At 48.3% G+C, this 19,893-nt stretch overlaps 1 protein-coding gene across 4 annotated transcripts in view; it reads left to right on the forward strand.

Annotated features, from left to right (window-relative positions):
* The window catches only part of LOC120907109 (zinc finger MIZ domain-containing protein 1), a 99,942-nt gene extending 80,259 nt beyond the window's left edge, over positions 1-19,683 (forward strand). The window contains exons 4-13 of one of the 4 annotated variants that reach the window (XM_040319044.1): positions 12,555-12,736; positions 12,910-13,193; positions 13,268-14,384; positions 14,466-14,809; positions 14,885-15,097; positions 15,165-15,307; positions 15,382-15,900; positions 15,972-16,221; positions 16,300-16,863; positions 16,944-19,683. In XM_040319044.1, the coding sequence (XP_040174978.1) occupies positions 12,568-12,736; positions 12,910-13,193; positions 13,268-14,384; positions 14,466-14,809; positions 14,885-15,097; positions 15,165-15,307; positions 15,382-15,900; positions 15,972-16,221; positions 16,300-16,863; positions 16,944-17,081 (3,741 nt within the window). In that variant the 5' untranslated portion in view covers positions 12,555-12,567 and the 3' untranslated portion in view covers positions 17,082-19,683. Of the gene's footprint in view, positions 1-12,554; positions 12,737-12,909; positions 13,194-13,267; positions 14,385-14,462; positions 14,810-14,884; positions 15,098-15,164; positions 15,308-15,381; positions 15,901-15,971; positions 16,864-16,943 lie in introns of all 4 variants that reach the window. The other 3 variants (XM_040319043.1, XM_040319041.1, XM_040319042.1) reach the window with 3 other exon arrangements.
* The last annotated feature ends 210 nt before the right edge of the window (positions 19,684-19,893 follow it).

The raw sequence follows: 19,893 nt of genomic DNA on the forward strand, positions 1-19,893 counted from the left end.
GTACGTGTGAGTGGTTTCGAGTGGTGGGTGTGGGAAGCATGATAAATGTCGTCTTCGTCTTCGTCAATATCGCCACAGTCGCCATTGTCGCCATTGTGGTTGCGAGGGAACTGGCGTACTGCGTGTGACGGGATGGCCCTAGCGCCTCCAACGAAACGCTTTGCCCAGTTGACAACGTAAAACTCTTGATCTAGCATTAATAAGGCTTTTGTGTAACACACATAGCATAACTTAAGGCGTTTTATAATCAGCTTGAGGTATTGTATTCGCCTAAAAGTATGCAATCTACCTCACAAATATTGAAAACAGCTTACTTTACTCAACCAAAACGACCTTTATTAAGGCTTATTGCCAGCTTGTCAAGAACCTTTGCCAAATGGGTGCTCACAGCGAGTTTCTCCCTTCGCTTCTATCGCTGTATCAACCGTGTCCCGCCAGATCTGCAACAAAGGCAAACAAAGACCAGAAAGGCAGATGAATCAGGGTCCGGTCCGATAAGTTATGCCTCGGGCGGCGATAATATTGGATAAACTCGACTCACTTCAACAAAGCGGTGCAAGGGATGGGGAAATCGGTCACAGGATTATCGTGGCCAGCAGCAAGAAAGCAGGCCAGCATGACTCATACGGCTGCGAATTTCGAATTCCAACCACCGACGATACCACCGGCGAATGCCACTAATGCCTCAAGTGTCTGCAATATTTATTGTTACTTTGTGGCTTGCGCTGCTGTGCACGTCGCGCAACATTGTAGTGTTGGTGCGTGTGTGTGTGTGTGTGTGTCGGTCGTAATTGTTATTAACACAATACGCAGCGCAGCGCAAGTGTGCGTTGTGGCGTGTGTTCCTTTGATTTACTGCCTGCACCACGCGCTTTCCTTCGCATTTCTGCCCGCATTACAGTCCGTTCCCATGCTGACTGTGAAATGGAATTCTTAGAGGACTCTCCTCTGTTGCACTATCCCTACTTTATTAGTGTTTTGGTGCGCAACAGAGAGCAAGGGGTTCATTCTGTTTCAACCCTTTTGCGGGGTGACAACAACCAACACAAAAAAACACACACACCAAATAAAGAACCCGCTCATGATAACCATTTTCATTTGATTTACCGAAAAAAGGGATTTAACCATTTTTGCTTTTTACCACCCGCCCGCCACCCACCATCCTTCCGTTTAGGGACGTTGAGGGACGTAAAATGTTTATAGATCTTTTTTAATCGTATTTCGCATTTTGTTGATTTTTTGCTATCAATTTTCGTTCGGGGCAAAAAAGAAGAAGGAAAAAAGCAGAAAAGCATCCCATTTGAGAACGTTGGATGGAAAGAATTTTGGGCCGATGATTACATTATGTCACACAGACAGAAGCTAGGGAGCGTAAAATGGAATAAACTTCAGTTCTCAAAAAACTCTGGTATGAAATACATCCAAGCTTCACATTAATTTCCCTACTACAGACACACCAAGAGTGAGAGAGAGTCACACGCAAAAAAAAACACACTCACACAAGTCCTTGTGGAATAAACAAACGCAAAACTAACCGGAAGGACCTTCTTCGGTAATTAATGATGAAAACTCGGACCATTCCGGAGGGCTAACTTTATGGGGTTTTTTCACCACCACCATCACCACCATCCCAACCGGTCGACCGAGCTTGGAAGAGTAATTTCGACCCATTATGATGGAACAGTGTGTCCTTTCGTCCTTTCGGGACGCACGATGGGGAAAAGGGGCGAACGGCACTTGTTAAAAGCATGCAATTTGTATCAGGAAAACCCCCGTACTGCCGCATCAGAGTGGACCGTACAAAAAAAATGGTGAAGCAATGGCACTGGACAGTGTTGCGCTACTTACTTTATTGTAAAAGGGGGAAAATGTCTCTAAAATAAATTAGATCATTGTCTTTTCTTTCGGGAAGCTTTTTGACCCGCTCCTGAACGCATTATTTGTACCTTTTATTTGCTTATTTTAAGTATATTACAACAATCGAACGAGTTTTTACCAGCTCGCTCAACTTGCTGGCGCCACAAAACTGGCCTTCACTGTTTCACTGGCAAACCCCCATTACACCCGAGAAAAACCGACCTTATGCGAACTTCGGTGACCTTATGCGGGATAAATTAACCGAAACCCAATAAAACACAATGAAACAACAAACCACCAAAAAGGGCATCAAGCGTTGAAACAAGATATCCGAGAAAAGTTCAACATTATCTTTCATCGGTTTGCTCTTCCCCCCCACTCCGAGTGCCGAGTGCGTGACCACCAGTGTTGTGCCGTGTGGTGGTAGGAACGATCCGGCACGATTCAATTAATCATCCCATTCCGCCCAGTGTCTCATCGTCGTCGTCGCCGTCGACCTCGTTCGCTCGCTTCGAGCATTGTGGCAACTAATCGGTGGAAATCGGTTTGGAAAATTAGAAAATTTTCATCGATTACCCATGGGAACTTGCGGCGGAGGAGAGGGAAAAGGAAGAAGGAAGCAAAAAGGCACCACCTTCCACCAGTGTGCTGGGTGGGACGTAGGAAAATGAAGAAAAATCGACACAAGGACATCGAAGCGGCATTCGTCCTTCGTGGAAAAAAGGCGGTCAACTGGGTGCGATGGTGAATGGCAACAAGGATAGGGAGGCTTTTGTGTTTGTGTAAGCATGTGCGTGTGTGTGTGTGTGCTCTTATTCGACACTCACGGTGTGACGCGGCGCATTTACTATCCACTCCTGAAGGGGGCAAGGACATTTAAATCATCGCACCGAACAATGGTTAGTTAGGACGAAGGGTTTGGCACTATCCAACGCAGACCGCAGCACACATACGAAGGATCCTGCATGGCAACGCAAAGGGGAATGGTTAGCGACGCGCGAAGGAGGCACGTGCCTCGGGGAAAAGCGCGAAGCAACTACACACATTCATTCGCACGACGAGAGAGAAAGAGAGAGAAAGGCACCAAACGCTGAGAGTGTGTAGTAATGAGAGGGTGAGATAATAAAGAATAAAACATGTCCACCCCTTAAAGAGGGAGGCTTTGTGGAATTATTCTCCGCCTGTCTGTCTCTGCCTCTGTCTCTCTCTCTCACACACACACACACTCTAACGCTAGCGTATCGTTTGCCTTCCTATTAAAGGCTCTCATGGTCTCTTACTTCTGTGTGCTGCCGGGAAAAAGTCGAACTGCTGGCGGGCAGATTATTAACCGGGAGTTGCGCTGCAACCCGCACCCGGCATTCAGGAAAATTGGGCAAATGGTAGCGCGCGGAGTGTTACTGCTGTCGCCGCAACCCGTAGCGGAAGCTAAACCCTCATCCAGGAGCGTAAATCAATACACACATGTTCGACATAACCGATGAAATTATTCCAAAGGGAAATCGTCACCACACACACACACTCAAAACGCAACGCAAAAGGGGACGCTAATCGAAAAGTGAGTCGTCATGTCACACCGGGTTATGCTCTCTGGCTTTTTTTAGGGTCGTTATGCAAAGATTGGGAAGGTGCTATTGGGTTTGTGTGTGTTTGTACATTGCCAAGTTTCCACTAAACACGAGACAAATGATCAATCCTTTAAATAATGAAGCATTCATTTATCTTTTTGCGCTCGAGCTCAATTGAGCTGAACGGTGGTGGTTTGCCGTTTGGTACGCGGATTGCATACTGTAAGGCGTACGCGTACGTAACGCGGAGAGTTCTAATTAGTATGCGCAACGCCAAACGCCCGAAGGCAGGCAAATTACATCACACGAATTGCTTTTTAACGGCCCGGGAGTGTTTTGATTTGCTGGCCGAAAATGGAAAATAAGGTGTACACAAAACTACACCGCATTGACATCGGCTTCATTTGCTTGTTACTTGTTGATTTGCGTAACTGGCGTAATCTTCTTCGTGCGCGCTTCACAAGCGGCAACGGCAACGACGCAGTAAGGATACGCAAAACTCTGCCACCGGTCGATAACCATGGGCAGTGTAGTAATACTGGGTGTCACAAGGGCGAACGCGAGTAGCAAATACACAGTCATAGAGCTCCTGAAGCGCAATTCACTGCACAAGATGATGTGGTTTATGTTTGTCGAGTACAACAAAAAAAAGGACGCTAGACCGATCCATCATTACTATAATCACGGGACCGTCGTTGGATGAGGCTCTGGGATGGAGGATGGAGAAAGAAGACAGACAGACCGGGGAGGCGAGTGTGGCACTGTCGAGCGTCATCTTATCGGGCGGCACATCGACATGGTTTGCTTGTTTTTGGGCCCCGTGTGTTCCCTCGTGTTTTGTATGTTCCAAAAAGCGGCGTTGCGTCGTGATGACGAATATAGACACTCATATCTCCCTCCGCCCTTCGGGTGACAGTTGTCAACAGATTTAGTCACCAACGGGAGAGAGGGTGGAGTTGGGGAAGTACTGTTGAATAAAAATTGATTTGTGTGCCCTACCGCTTGCTCTCCCTTCTGTTTGACTTCGCTGCCTGTCGAATGATTGTTTTGCTACCCGTACCGAGCGACTGCGACTTGGGAGGGAAGTTTTGGTAGGATTTTGGAACTGTTTTTGAACCCGCGAACGATATTTATGATTATCATTTGTTTACCGTGTGCCTGGGCGTTGCAAGTGTGATTTAAATTATTTATCCCAACCTGAAAGCGATAGGCACTGTGCGATAATGCTTATAATTATAGGAGCTGGAATTCATTTTCCCAACACTCCCACAGCGTTTGCAGCCTCTAATCACATAAGGTGTAATAGAATTGAAACACCTTAAACGACCTGCCGACGAGGACCACTCATATGTCACTTGCTCAAAACATAACGCCCTCGGCACGCATCGCTACCGAAGCGCCAAAGCCCATTTCGCCCAAGTGCAACAATAAATATAATTCGAGCAGTTCATCCGATTAAACGAGCTTCGTGCTGGTGTTCATGTTTTCATCATGTATATGGCGCACCAGCACCATCAACCATGTTCGCCCGCTTCAAACCATTCTCCATATGCTTCTCAATTTCCCGACATTACTACCGGATAATCTTCGGTGATTTGCAACGCGCAACCTTACCCCTTACGCGGAGCGGAAATTGGGTACGAGTGGAAGGTGGAGGAGGAGGAGAAGGAGGAAGAGGAAGAGGATCCGGAATACATACAGCACACAGGCAACACAACTGCCGCCAAGCGGAAGTACAAACAGTTGGGTTTGGGCAAACACAAAATACATACGAGTTGGTGAGTTCCACGGTTTTTGGTAACTCACACGCAAAAGCCTTACTCCGAGTAGCAGTGTTTCCCCTTACTTGGATGACGATACAAGGGACGGAAAATCTCACTCAAGTTTCCCCGCTCTCAGTAGGCAAAGCGAAGGAACTCACTAGTAAAAGGGGAAATGAGCATTTATTGACTTTGAATCGAAAATCAGGACGAAAAAGGCACAGGCCGTTGGTTGGGGAAGGAAGCAAATGCAAGCAGCATTAAATATGTTTGTTCGGCTTTTGTGTCTGCCACGGATTGTTCGGGCTTTTTCTCGGGGCCGGCTTTAGGGCCTGAGAGAGAGAGAGAGAGAGAGAGAGAGAGAGAAGATGGCACTATTTGCGAGTGTGTTTGTGTGTGTTTTATTTATCTCTGTGTCGGTGTCGGTCCAGACCAGAGGCTTAGGTACATTGTTGTTTGGGCCCTCTGTATTTATGTCGTTATTAACTGAATCTCGATGTGAGCAGCACAGTACTGAGTTGCTAGTGAGGACCAACGCTCACCACTTGTCTCACAGCACTACTAATACACTCGCATGCCTTATGGGGCATGGGCATGGGGTTTGCCTTGCGCCTCGAAGGAGAGTGTTTTCCACGGATATTTTCACCCAAAACCGAAGGGAGTGATTACCGAACCGTTTTCGTCCCCCAATGGGAGAAAGGAAACGCAAGGAAAATGTCCTTCTTTCTCTGACGTTCTGGGAAGGCTACACGAGAGGATGGGAAGAAAATGGGAAAATACATCCGAGTGCGGAAAAATGGGATCAAGGATATAATCAAAGATAATGTGAAACCATACCGGCCGCTGTCCGTGTGTCCGTCCCCTTATGGGAGAGGACAGGAAAGGGACACAATAGCCAGACCCGAAGTGGCCTTCGTCCCAAGGAAAGTGTGTGCGTGTGTCATTGTGCTACGCAATATATCGACGCACGTGCATATCGACGTTTGGCGGGGTGAGGGAGGATAACCGACCGTTTGGCTGCCGTTGTCCGCTTTTTTGTTGTTGTTGTTGTTGTTGCTGTGCCACTTGCTTTGTTTTTCTCACTTTTATTCCATTTCCGATGATGGGGATGGGGAGGGGTCGAGCAGTTTTCATTTTCCAAGCCAGAACCAATCATGACGGTGGTGGTGATGCTGTTGATTTTTTCCCTTTTTTTGCTTGCTTCGTCGAGATTGTGCAAGGGAATTGATGGATGAATGTGTGTGGTGGCACGATATTGGAGATATGCCAGTCCTTATCCTCTTCGTTTTTTTCTCTGATAAAAGCCTACAAGGGATGTATACACATTTGCGACGCAAAAGCAAAACCACCAATTGCGTTATAAAAACGCTGACGATGGGGGGGTTTGGGAAGGGCAGTGGAGAAAAATTTGAAATAATAAACATAAAAATGACACCCACCAGCAGTTCGTTCGTTCAGTGGTGCGCTCAGTTCTGTTAGTTGATTAGAGAAAAAGGGGTTTCATGGGGCTGCTAAGAGCTTCCTTCTTCTGTTGCTAAGACGACGACGACGAGCAGAATGGGACGCAATTGGTGTCACGTTGTGCGCAATTACTTCGCGCGTACCACAACCGCACACACACATGCTCCCGTAGGGAAATCAACACGTTCTCGGAAAATGAAGCGGGGGTAAAGGCTTGAGCACTAGCAAATTTAAACTTGTTGCACGTGGCTTGATGATGGGATATTTTAATCAGTTTTTGTAAAGTGGAAAAGGCTTTAATTTGTCCCGGTAATTGTATTAGTACGACATGTTGGACACTAATGTATTTCCATCATAATCATGATCATGCCTTTAATCGTTTGGCGTTTAGCTAGTGTAAATCAAACCTAAATGAAGCGTGTTTAGATTGATAAACAAGTTGGAATTGGACTGCCATCGGGTTGATTTTAGCCCACCAAAAGCCAAACAAACCGTCACACGTCTGCACACTGCTAACCTCTTCATCATCCTTTTACAATCATCTAACCCACCCGATACTGTTTATTTTAAACATAAAATTACACACACTCATCGTGGACATCGATCCACCCTCGCCACAGCACGACCGTGATGAGATTTTCAAATTAATCCAAATATCATGCAGGCAAGCTACCACCCTTGGGTTGCAAAACTGGGCGCAACATTTTCCACACGTCTGCGCCATTCTGTGTGTGCTGTATCTCGAAAAATATCAGGAGGGAGTGATGGCATCGAGATTCGTTCTGCCCCCTGTCCCCGTGCTACACTTTACGCAATAAAATACCGATTCGCGAATGATACCGAATGTCCCCTACACACACAAACGCGCGCGCACACACAAACTGATTCGTTTGACTTTACACCTCGTCCCATGGCGTCCCTTGTGCGTGTCCCCATCATGTGGCCGTTTCGTATCATATTAATGTCAAAACCAACCGATCGAACCCTCTTTCCTCCCCCTTACACTCACCCATCCACCCATCCCCCATCCAAGTGAGTCGTGAAGCGAATGAGGCGAATAATGTATAATTTATAATTAACATTTTCCAACATTAAATTACATTACAATCGCGTCACCTGATCCGCCGTGAACCAACCTCACCTGGTCGTGGTGTGTGTGTGTCCTTTTAACCGTTGGACTTCCCCCACCCACTCCCGTCAGTGCGGAATCGAATTGTGGGGAATTAAATTTTCCCGTTTGCTGGTGGCAAATGGTGCTGTCGGACAGATTGCAGTCCTTTGTGACTCATTCGCATAAACACACCGGCTCACCTGAGGGTATACGTTGGTTGTGATTTTTACCATCCGTTTCCCACACACACACACCAACACATGCAATATGTTTCGGTGCGGTTTTCAGTGCCTGTGCCGCCCCGTGGGAACCACCCAATGCTTACAGCCGGTAACTATTTAACGCTTTATCGGCGTTCCATGGGGCCAGCAGTAGCATAATGATAAATTAACTCACGTATTGTGTGTGATTTCTGAACCCTTTTTTCTCTTTATTTCCTGTAACAAACACACACACACGGGACATAAAGTGTGGTTAGGTGACATGGGACCGACTCGCTGTATTAGCCTTTGGGACAGCAGACAAGAGGATTATATTAAATCACACGTTTCCTGACGAGCGTTTTTTGTTTTGTTTTTCCTCTTCGATTCGGGGACAATACACAATTTCTAATAAAAAAAAATAGACACCCACTTGTACCAGCTCTTCTTCCCGTTTTGCCCCCGTTTGCGCATACATTGTTTCAACTGTTCGCGTAAACCGCAACAAACAAACACACACACACTGTATCAGCACACTGGGTTTCGAAATATGTGTGGCGCCGTAAATCATAATCTAATTTTAATTTTGCGGCTTCTCTAAGCACCAAAACGACACTCGCACGCCACACACACGACCTCAGACACCGTTTTTTGCTTGCACCTTGGCTGTGTTGTTTTGGTGTTTGGTGTTTGCTAAACTGTCCGCGCCTGCTTTCCGATAGGGTTGCGAAACATTCTAATTGAAACATTGCACTATTTATCATGTTGCCACGTGTGTGCGTGTGTGTTTGAAGGGTTGTTTAATTTTGGAAGATTTAAATTAAATATCGTCGCTCTCTTTCTCTCCCATCGCTCACTCTCATTTGGATGTTCGCATCGCCTACTAACGCTGCGTCCCCCCACCCATCATTGCATTACAATGTCGATCGATTTGGCTGTCCATCGATGTGTTTGTTGTGCAGGAAGATCAGCTCAACACAGAGCAGGCGACGACGACGACGCCCGAATTGCTGCATTATTGATACATTGATTAAAACATTAACACAAACAGCCGGGCACAAACCTCGGCATCATAATGCTGGAAAATTCTCACCACTCATTCCTTCCAGTGTGTGGGAGCTTATCAAACAAACAATTTATCCTCTTCTGCACCCACCTCTTCCCTGCATCCCTGCACCACAATCTCTCCCACACCTTTGGGGCAAATGAATGACTTCAGCAAAGCGGATAATTGTCATATGCGATTTACTGTTTCAACCCGATTGCAACCCAATTTTAATGTTCTGTACTTCACCTCCACTGTTCACGTCCACCGTCACGTCCACCTGTGGTTTCGCTGCCATTGCCCATTACCGGGCAGCGAGGCGGAACAGTGGCCACAGTGGCGAAACTGAGGTGCTGTGGAAGGGGTGGGGAGAGGAGTCGAACAAACGCACTGAGCCAACAGTCATCGAATACTATTAAATAAATATACTACCCTCAACCCCGTGTGTGTGTGTGTCGCGGTTCTGTTTAACATTGTCTTTTCATTTTCACTGTTTGCATTTGGTTTGTTTCTTTTCTCTCTCTCTCTCTCTCTCTCTCTCTCTCTCTCTCTTTCTCTCTCTCTCTTTTTTTATGAACTTTTCTTTTTGCCACCTCTCGCCAGGCTTATCGGCCAGCGCAGCCATTTTGCTGCAATTGTTGTGCAACCTATTGTCCCGTTTTTGTTTCTCTTCTGTGTGTGATAATACAAAGAGAGAAAGGTGCTAACGAATGCAGTGGTTGCGTTTTTCATTGTGTTATTTATTTTTTGTTTTTTACATTGTGGGATACAATGATATCTTTTAAGAAGATAATATTATTATAGATAATATTTTGATTTTCATAAAATAGAAGGCATTAAAATGACACAGTAAATATAGGAAATTATCAAACAGCAATGATTGAGATAAAGTTCTACCTGTTATCAACTTTATAACAATTATAACAAACGAATCAAACAAAAAAAGAAGACAAAAGTACCCCTAAAACCACAAAAGTTACAACAGAAAACAAAATGAAACACAAATCTTCCAATTCAATTGCAAAATGAGCTAATTACGGTGTGTAAAAATAGAAGAAAAAACACCCCACGCTTCGCAATGGAGCCATTATCGAAACGAAACGATACAAAATAACCAAACAACGCCTGAAACAAACAAAACGAAAGAAGAGAAAGAGAGCAAAAATGCACTGACTACAGCTTAATAGTGTGTTTGTCCACTTGCCCCTGTGCCCTGTGGGCGCTGCTCACTACGAAAGCACGAATGCGTAAAATCAAAACCACTGATAACGATTATCGAGCGTAGCGCGGCAGCCCGCGTTGGTGGAAGTGGTGACCAACACAAAGCGTAACAACTTCATTGCTCTGGAGGGGGTGTCATTTGCTCCACCATTGCTCCACCCTTGAACGGTGGCATTATCAATAACCTTATTCGTCGCTATCCAGTGACATTTTTCATTGGAAGCGAGCGGTTGTTGAAGTTGTATAAACTTTATTTTTATTGTTTAGAATAACTTTATGAGCATGTAGAGTACAAGCAGTCCATCCAAACACACGTCTCTATTTCATTCCAAACACTTTACAATCCATTGAACCCATTCGGCTGGAAACTATCGAAATGTTTCGCTGAGCGCTTCCCTCCCCGCGCGCGCGATAAGAGGAGACAACCGCAACCGGAAGTCATGACCGGAGTGGTGGGAACTGGCACCACCATGACGCACCCTTCCCCTTCCATTCCTTCCTTCCTTCCTGCACGCCCATCCCCATCCTTTCACTGACCTCATTCAATCGGCGTCATCAGCGCCATCATCAACGCCATCAACAGCGTTGCCCGCATTTCTCTCTCTCTTTCTCCCTCTCTTTCGCGAGCGCCTTTCGCGGGGATGATGAACGGGATGGTAGGGGATGTTTACCGCGACACGGCGGCACTTTTAACCTGAATTAATTTCATGAACGGACGCGGCGCGGCCGGGCCCGTACGCGGAAAAAGGAAAACCCTCATTACCTTTCGGCTCTCGTGTGGACCGCGCTTATGTTCGCTTGTGTGTGTGTGTGTGTCGCTCTCCGCGGGAAAATAGTATCCGCGCCCCGATCTCGATTTAATTTATAAATAATATTCCCTCACCGCACGATCCATTGGGAGGGGCGGACGGTCAGACGGGAGCGGCAAGAACGCTCCACCACGCTAGCCAAACACACGCACACAGAGAGTCAAATTATTTATCCGATCCCAATACATACACACACGTACTTCCCGTTTGGACGCGTTTTTCCGGATCGAATGGTTGGCGCGTGTTTTTTTTTTTGCGCAAGAGGAATCTGTGTCTTTCGCGCAAAATTCATATATAAAACGCTCATTTGCGTACCGAGAAGTGAACTACGCAAAGGGAGAAGGAAAAGCCAATGGCAAGGAGGAAGGAGGGAAAAGAACATAAATAAAATTAAAAAACCAGATCACGCATCTCACGGGGATTGCACTTCTGTACCCTCCCACCTCTCCCCCCCCCCTCGTTTACTTTCTGCACTTGGGTTGCCCATTTGCCCAACAACCACCCCCATCCATCCGAATGTTGAGGGGGTGTTTGCGTGTGTATGCGTTTTGGATAATCGGTTTGTGTGTTAAATCGTTTACAAAACGCTTGGAGCTTCAGGCCCTCCTCTGCTTCCGCTCCAGCACACAGAGGGGTAGGGGTGGGGGGGGATGGGGGAGAATGCACATAAATGCTAGGAAAGGATGTGGGCAGGGGGTTTTGCAGGAAAAACGTATTTTTCCGCTGATTCTTGCCACCTGCTTTGGGAACGGGAAGGGAATGTGGTTAAAGGGCGATGGGGGGGAGGGGAAGTCGGGGACTCAAGTACGCGAACGCGCGGTTTCGCTTACTACGCGACCGGCAGCAGTGGGAAGTATTAATAGACATGGGAAGTTGTTTATGCTGTCTGTTTCTCGTTCTGCTGCTGGCCAGGAGCAATTGGAATAAGTACCGTTCTTTTCCCAGAGGGAATGGGGTGATGGGGATTGAGGGCAAGAAAGGGAGAGGGGATGATATTTCAATTTGGAGTCTGTGTGTTGGTAGATATTTTACAATCTATAGGAAAATTCCATCCGCTGGAAATTTTCACCACAATCCCACGCGTATGATGCTCATCTACTTACAGCAAGCAGGTTGAGCACCGAATAAGGACGTAGGAATTACGCCTCAAAAGTCGCTTCCTTCCCATGTGTTATCCCGCGCTCAGCTCATCCGCCCACGAGCTGTGTGTCCTTTTGTGGGCGACGTTGTGGGCGAATCTCCTCACTCAATCAAACACTCCGTTCCATTCGTCTATTGCGCCTGCTTCCCACACTTGGAAGCATCCCTTTTTTCAATTCAATTCCATCCGGACGCTATCCTTGTACCCACGACTAAAATTAGCTTCCAATACGCCAAAGATCGAACAACGTAAGCGTGGTTAACTCGCCTGCCATGACGTCATCATCGCTCCTTGACGTTTTATAAATTCCCTTTTACCGTTTTGTGACGTCAGTGCGTGACCGTTCGTTACTAACGCGCTTTCCTTTCCTTTTGCTTACAGCAATGGCTGAGATATGAGTGCCCAGGGGGGCTCCCTAGGGGCTCCAACATTGGGTGATCGTCGATCTCCTTACATTGGAGGCTATCCCGACATACAGCAGCAGCAGCACCAGCAGCACCCCCACCATCACCATCAGCAACAACAGCAGCAAAGCTATCAACAGTTGCAGAATCCTCATCACGGTATGAATTATAACAACGGTTATTAATTTCGAAAACACAAGGGTAACTCCGCCCATCACAAAGCGCCTTAAGCTATGCAATCCACACTACGTAGTAGCGCTCTGTGCTTGGCAGTGTTTGTGTTGACAGCTTGTAATTGATGCTCAAATCACAACTGCTCTCGCCTCTATCAGCAGATTACCATCGGGGAGTGCTGCACCCGGAAGCAGCGGCCGGTTATTTGGACGTGAAGCAGCAGCAGCAGCTCCAGAAAGGATACGCTAAACAGGCTCAGCTACAGGCAGCTGCGGGCCAACAGCAACAACCACAACAACAACAGCAGCAGCAGCGATCGGCAGCTGGAGCGACAGCCGGTGGACGAGCAGCTGCCGGTGCGCCAACAGGTTTCAACAGTCAAAGTATGGTGGCAGCGGCCGGCGGGCAGCAGGGCAACATGGACGTCGGCTACAATCCACAGGTATGTGTGCATCAATCAACCACAATCAACCCACAATCACACTGACGGGTTCTTTTCCTTCACTTTTCTTTTAGATGAATAACATGGCGATGCATTCGCAGTCGTCGTGGAATCAGATGAACGGCATGAACCAAATGGGCGGCATGGGTGGCCAGATGAACGGCATGAACCAGATGGGTGGTGGTGGCGGCGGAGGCGGAGGCGCCGGAGGTGGTGTCGGTGGCGCCGGCGGCATGGGACCGATGGGTCAGATGGGTGGCGGCGGTGCGACCGGTGGCATGGTGCCCGGCATGGGCCAGATGGGCGGCGGTGGCGGTGGCACTGGTGGCGGTGCGGGCGGTGGATACGGCCGGCACCATCAGCAGATGAACCCGATGGCGCAGATGATGAACATGGGCATGGGTATGGGCGGAGGCGGCGGTGGCGGCGGTGGCCAGATGGGGCCGGGCGGTGCGGGCGGTATGAACGGGATGGCGGCGGCCCAGATGGGCGGCATGAACCCGCTCAGCCAGATGAACCAGATGTCGCCGATGTCGAAGATGCAGGGCATGGCGAACGGGTACCCGCAGCACCCGCGGAGGATGGCCCCCTACCCGAACCCCCAGATGCAGATGGCCCAGAAGCGGTCGATGTACGGGATGGGCCAGGGGCAGGGTATGCCGGGCGCGGGTGGACCCTTCCCGCCGCATCAGGCGGCGGCAGCGGCGGCCGCTGCAGCAGCCGCCGGCGTTCCCTTGCCGATGCAGGCCAGCGCCGGGTACGGGCGGCATCATGGGCCGATGGGTCCGATGAACTATCGCGGCGGACCGCCGATGATGCAGCAGCGACAGAACACGCCACCGTACGGTGGACCGGGCGTCGGACCGGTAGGAGCACCCGTAGGCCCTGGAGCGCTGATGGGCCACCAGCAGCAGCAGCACCAGCAGCAGCAGCAACAGCAGCAGCAGCAACAGCAGCAGCAACAGCATCATCCTCAGCACCAGCAGCACCAGCAGCAGCAGACGCAACAGCAACAGCAGCAGTATTACAACACGGGCTACCAGAACATGCAGGGCTACCAGCCGGACATTCGCATGAACTTCCAGCACAGTCCGGTGCCGGGTAATCCTACGCCACCGCTAACGCCCGCCTCTTCCATGACGCCCTACATCAGCCCCAATCCGGACGTGAAGCCAAACAATCTGCCGCAGAGTAAGTATCGCAGAATCACCGGTTTCCCTGCCCCCCACAAGAGGCATCCTTCTAACATCACGTTTCTCTTTCTCTCAGAAGATGAAGAACTGCGGTTGACATTCCCGGTGCGAGACGGCATACTGCTGCCACCGTTCCGGCTCGAGCACAATCTCGCTGTCAGCAACCACGTGTTTCAGCTAAAGTCCACCGTCTACAACACGCTCATGTGCCGGCCGGATCTCGAGCTGCAGCTGAAGTGTTTCCACCACGAGGACCGGCAGATGAACACGAACTGGCCGGCGAGCGTGCAGGTGTCGGCCAACTCGACGCCGCTCGAAATCGACCGGGGCGACAACAAGAACACGCACCGGCCGCTCTACCTGAAACAGGTCTGCCAGCCGGGCCGCAACACGATCCAAATCACCGTCAGCACCTGCTGCTGTGTAAGTGTTTGACACTGTTTGGGAGGCAAAATCGAGGCAAATTCTAATGTCAATTCTATCCCCCTTTTGCTACAGTCCCATCTGTTCGTGCTACAGCTGGTGCATCGGCCGTCGGTAAACCATGTGCTGCACACGCTGCTGAAGCGTAACCTCCTGTCCGCGGAGCATGCGGTGGCCAAAATCAAGCGCACCTTTGCCGTCAATCACACAACGAACCCGAACCAACCGCTGGGCGGCGGCCCCGACAAGGATCCGCTTGCGGCGGACGCGTCGGCAACGTCTGCAAAGGTAAGGAGATTGTTTATTCAATCGATCGATGCACGATATTGAGCGATCTTTTGCTTTCCATTCCTAGGTATCACTCAAGTGTACGCTAACCACCAAGCGGATAACGTTGCCAGCGCGCGGCCATGACTGCAAGCACATCCAGTGCTTCGATCTGGAGGCCTATCTGGCGCTGAACTGCGAGCGTGGCAACTGGCGGTGTCCGGTGTGCAGGTAAGGGCAGATTTTGGAGCTGATTTTCGAGGTCAATGTGTTCATTTTTTAACAATTCGTTTCTCCCAATACAGTAAACCGGCACTAACGGAAGGGCTCGAGATCGATCAGTACATGTGGGCGATACTGAACACGCTCAACTCCTCCAACACGCCGAACGGCATGGACACGGAGGAGGTGATCATCGATGCGCAAGCGAACTGGCGAGCGGTCAAACCACCGGGCAGTGTCAATAATCCCAACATTGGAGGCAGTCTCAACCCTCAACAACCGTCACAGCAGCAGCAGCAGCAACAGCAACAACATCCACAGCAGCATCAACAACAACAAGCACCACCAATGCAGCAGCAGCACCAACAGCAGCAGCAACCGCCCGTACCATCGGAACCGAGTGGCGGCAATGCGCGCGGCGCTGGCACGCCCGGCCTGCCCGTGATCAAACCGGACCCGGACGGTGTCGACGCGAAGCACTTCAACAAGGTGATGTCACCTGGATCCACCTCGCTCCCGACCTGGGACAACATGAACGCAATGAGCCCCTACATGAGCCCGGACATGAGCTCGATCGCTAGCGGCAGCATGATGGGTTCCAAGTAAGTATTTTGTGAAGTGGAAACCTGACCATTTTGATGCTTATCAATCGTCTGTTTGTTTTCTTCGACAGCTACAACCGAACGCCCCAGTACGATTCGTACGGCAATGCGATCATCAAGCAAGAACCGGGCACGAACCCCGGATCGGTCGGCGGCCCTGGAAGCGTCGGTAACAATAACGGCCCCGGAACACCCGGAGGTGGTGGTGGCAGCGGTGGCAATGGTGGTGAATTCCACGCCGGCAATCCTTTGGCACATCTGAGCGATTCGGTCAACTCGCTCGATCCGCTGAACGCGATGGAGAAATCTCTGAACGATCAGGTAAGTATCGTGTGTTTGCATTCCCTCGCGCGTCTTGCAACCGATTACAATGTTCCGCATGGTGTTTTGCTGTTACAGATGCCCCACACACCGCACACACCGCACACACCGGGCGGTGGCAACTCGTCCGGCCATCCGATGACGCCGGGCGGACCGCCAAGCGTACCGCCGGCGAACGACATCAACAACACCTCCAACCCGCAGCAACAGTCCACCGGCAGCAACAGTGGCGGCAACGCGAACGGGCAACCGAACGGCGGCAGCAGCAGTAGCGTGAACGGCAACATGAGCCACAGCCCCGGCCATGCCGGGCATGGCAACAGCATGCAGCAGCTACATTCACCTCAGCAGCAGCAGCATCTGGGCCTTGGGCCCAACAACCCTGCCGCGAACATCATGAACTCACCGCAAAGTCTCATGAACTCACCGCAGAACATGATGAACTCGCCCCAGAGCATGATGCAGCAACAGCAGCAGCAGCAGCAGCAAAATCTCCTCTCAATGGGCTCGATGATGGGCCAGCAGCAGCAGCAGCAAAGCCATCAAAATGCGCTGGCCGGTCTTACCGATGTCGATCTGCCGGCAGATCTCAACTTCGATCCGGCCGCCGTCATTGAGGGTGAAGGAGGCAACGATCTTAACGTAAGTAGTCTCACTCCGCGAGGTGGAAGCGAAGTGTGTCCTGAGACAGGAGACTAATAAGAGTTTTGTCACTTCAACAGCTACTACCGGACAACGGCATTGTCGATCCGATGGAATTGCTCTCCTATCTCGATCCGCCGGATCTGAACACGCCCCCGTCAAGCGGTTCCAGCAACAACGCCAACAGCGACGACATTCTGGCCGCACTGTTCGACTAAGTTCGCCCCAATTGACAGCACTAAACACAACACACACAACATAACACACTAAGGACCATCACAACGTTTTAGAAAGTGGAATTTGAACACACAGAGAGAGAACGAGGGAAAGAGAGTATGATAAAAGGGGAAAAAACATTTGAAAATGGGAACAGAAGGAAGAGAGAGAGAGATAGGAAACCATAGAGTTAGCGTAGTCGATAATACAGTACAGACGCGGGCGGGCGGGCATTTTCCGATTCCTATTTCTTCCCCACCACCACCCCCACTAAATGGGGGCATGTCTCCCCATTACTCTCTGCCCAGCGGCACACACACAGCGTGTGCGTGTGGGTCGGTCGGTCTTGTGTTGTGCTAGTTCCCGGTTTTGTTGTTTGTTTAATCGTGTAGCGCGGCCTGATAAGAAGGCCCTCCCTTCTCCCCAAGATTTTTTAAGTGGCCAGGGTTTTTAGTTTTAGTATGTACAGCTTTCACCGCGGGGAGGGGGGGGGGAGGAAACCAACAAACTAGCAATTGATTGCAAAACGGGTCTTGCACGAAGACACAAACAACACACTCACACACACACAGCATCTATCGTATCAGGTACTCGCATTGTCACGCAGCTGGCCAGCATCGCTTTTCTTGTTTGGAAGTGTGGGAAGGTTCCACTGGGGAAGGATGTGTGTACGGCTCGTGTCCTTCTAGTGTAGCAAACAAAATGGGGTTTAAAAGGAAGAAAGGAGAGAAGAGAGAGAGGAAGGGAGATAGAGGAAAAGAAAGAGAGAGAGATGAGAGCCGATGGAGGGGAAAATTGCAAGCAAAACCAGCACTAACTAACCTTCAAAAAAGAGGTTTCATCACGAGCACGTTGTTCGTTTTTATCCTCGTTTAAGGGAGTTTTTTTTTGTATGTTTTGTTCCATTAAGTTGTGATTTATTTTAATTCACAGCCTAACTAAAGTCATGCCCTGTTATGGTAGGAACACACGCTCACACACACCCCAAGCAAGCCACACTAACAACACATTGGCGAAGCAAGAACTTAAACTTTCTCAACAAAAACAGTGGGAAACGGGAGTTCTATTGTACAGTTAAATTAATATAAACGCCTCGCCTTTTATGTGTGTGTATGTGTGGCCTTTTATATTTTGGCATTTGTTTTATTTTTTGGTTAACACTCTCCTTTAAGGTTGGTCATGTAAGAAGAATTATTTATTTACTAGCAATTGTGGTTTGCACCTTCAGCTCGTTAAGTTTTTGCTTGGTTCTCCCTTATATCTCTCTCTCTCTGTACGTTTCTCTCCATCACTCTCTTTCTCTAACCTCTTTCTCTCTCTCTATCTCTCTCTGCATTCTCTAGTACGAGCGCGGTTTATTTATTATTATTTTTATCGACTACCATAACTTATCTCCTGCGCTTTTCTCGTGTATTATATTCTGTTTTCTATTTTGTACTGTAACTAGAGCGAACACAAAACTCCATTAGAACGTAAAGCTACAAATATATAAATATAAATATTACAAAGCAAAACAAATCTGTATGTATGTAATGCCTACCAGCGTCACGTGCGTCACGCCTGCGTGCGTGGTTTCGTTTTTTAAGCAAGGAAAAAGGGTTTTCATTCTTGTTTTTTTTTGTTTTATTTAGTTTTCTTCCTACCCCCCCTGCATTATTATGGCGTGTGTGTGTGTGTGTGTGTGTGTGCTGAATGTAAAAGAAGTTTGAGTGGAAACAGAAAGAAAGAAGGAAAGAATGTGGCGCATCCTAGACAAAACCCCCCACACACACGATGAAGAAAGGAAGCAAGAACAATGTAAAATGTTTATTTAGGAAAGGCTGGGAAGGCGTTTGTTTAATTGCTAAGCTTTAGATCATAGAGGGGGATGTGAGTGGGGAAATAGGGTGGTGTACCGACAGCGACGGTAAAAAATGGAAAAGTGATTGGAAAGTAAGGGAAAAGTGAACGCGTGAAAGTTGGGTTAGAACAGTAAAAAAAGGGGAGGAAAAGTCAAACTAAAAACAGTGTAGAGCAAAAGGATAAGCAAAGAAAGAAGAAAACACACACACACACCTACACGAAATGGAATATGTTACATTTAATGATACTAAATTTTAAATACAACATGAAGAAGAAGGAGAAGAAGAGGGATGAGAAGACGAAAAAGAAACAAAACAAACCCAAAAGAAAATTAATCAAAAGTGTACAAAACATGAAAGTAACCTACTATTACTAACGAAAATTCAAGCGTAAGTGAACACAACACAGAAAAGTAGAAGAAGATGAAGAAAAACACAAACACAAATACAAACAGAAAAAAACATACATTTTCTCTCACACAGTGACACAAAACCATACTACACACATACACCAATAAAAATGCATTAAAAACAAAACCCAAGCATCTAACTATTAGTGAAAAGAGGTGAGAAAGAGTAAATGAAAAAACAAAACAAAACAAAAACAAAAACAAAATGGCAAACCCAAATGAGAGGGAAACACAAACCTTCCCTACAAAACCCCAACTGCTCCCCATTTACCCATTAGAACTTAACGATACACAGCTTAGCAAATTATTAAAAAGAAAACACACACACACACACATACAAAACTACATTAGAGGAAAAAGTAAACTCATCCAAACTATTGATCGATTTAAATGCAAAATGATCGAAGCAGGCAAGCGAAAATCATCAACAAACTGTGGAGCAGAAGGTGAAGGGGAGGGTACAAAACACAACTAAGCCAACTTGTAACTTTTTTCACACTCTACTCCCCCTCTCTAAGCTCGCTCTTACTATCTCTGTCTCTCTTGCGTCATTGTGTCATTGT

The sequence above is a fragment of the Anopheles arabiensis genome, chromosome 2, assembly GCF_016920715.1.
Source record: "Anopheles arabiensis isolate DONGOLA chromosome 2, AaraD3, whole genome shotgun sequence".
Taxonomy (NCBI): Eukaryota; Metazoa; Arthropoda; class Insecta; order Diptera; family Culicidae; genus Anopheles; species Anopheles arabiensis.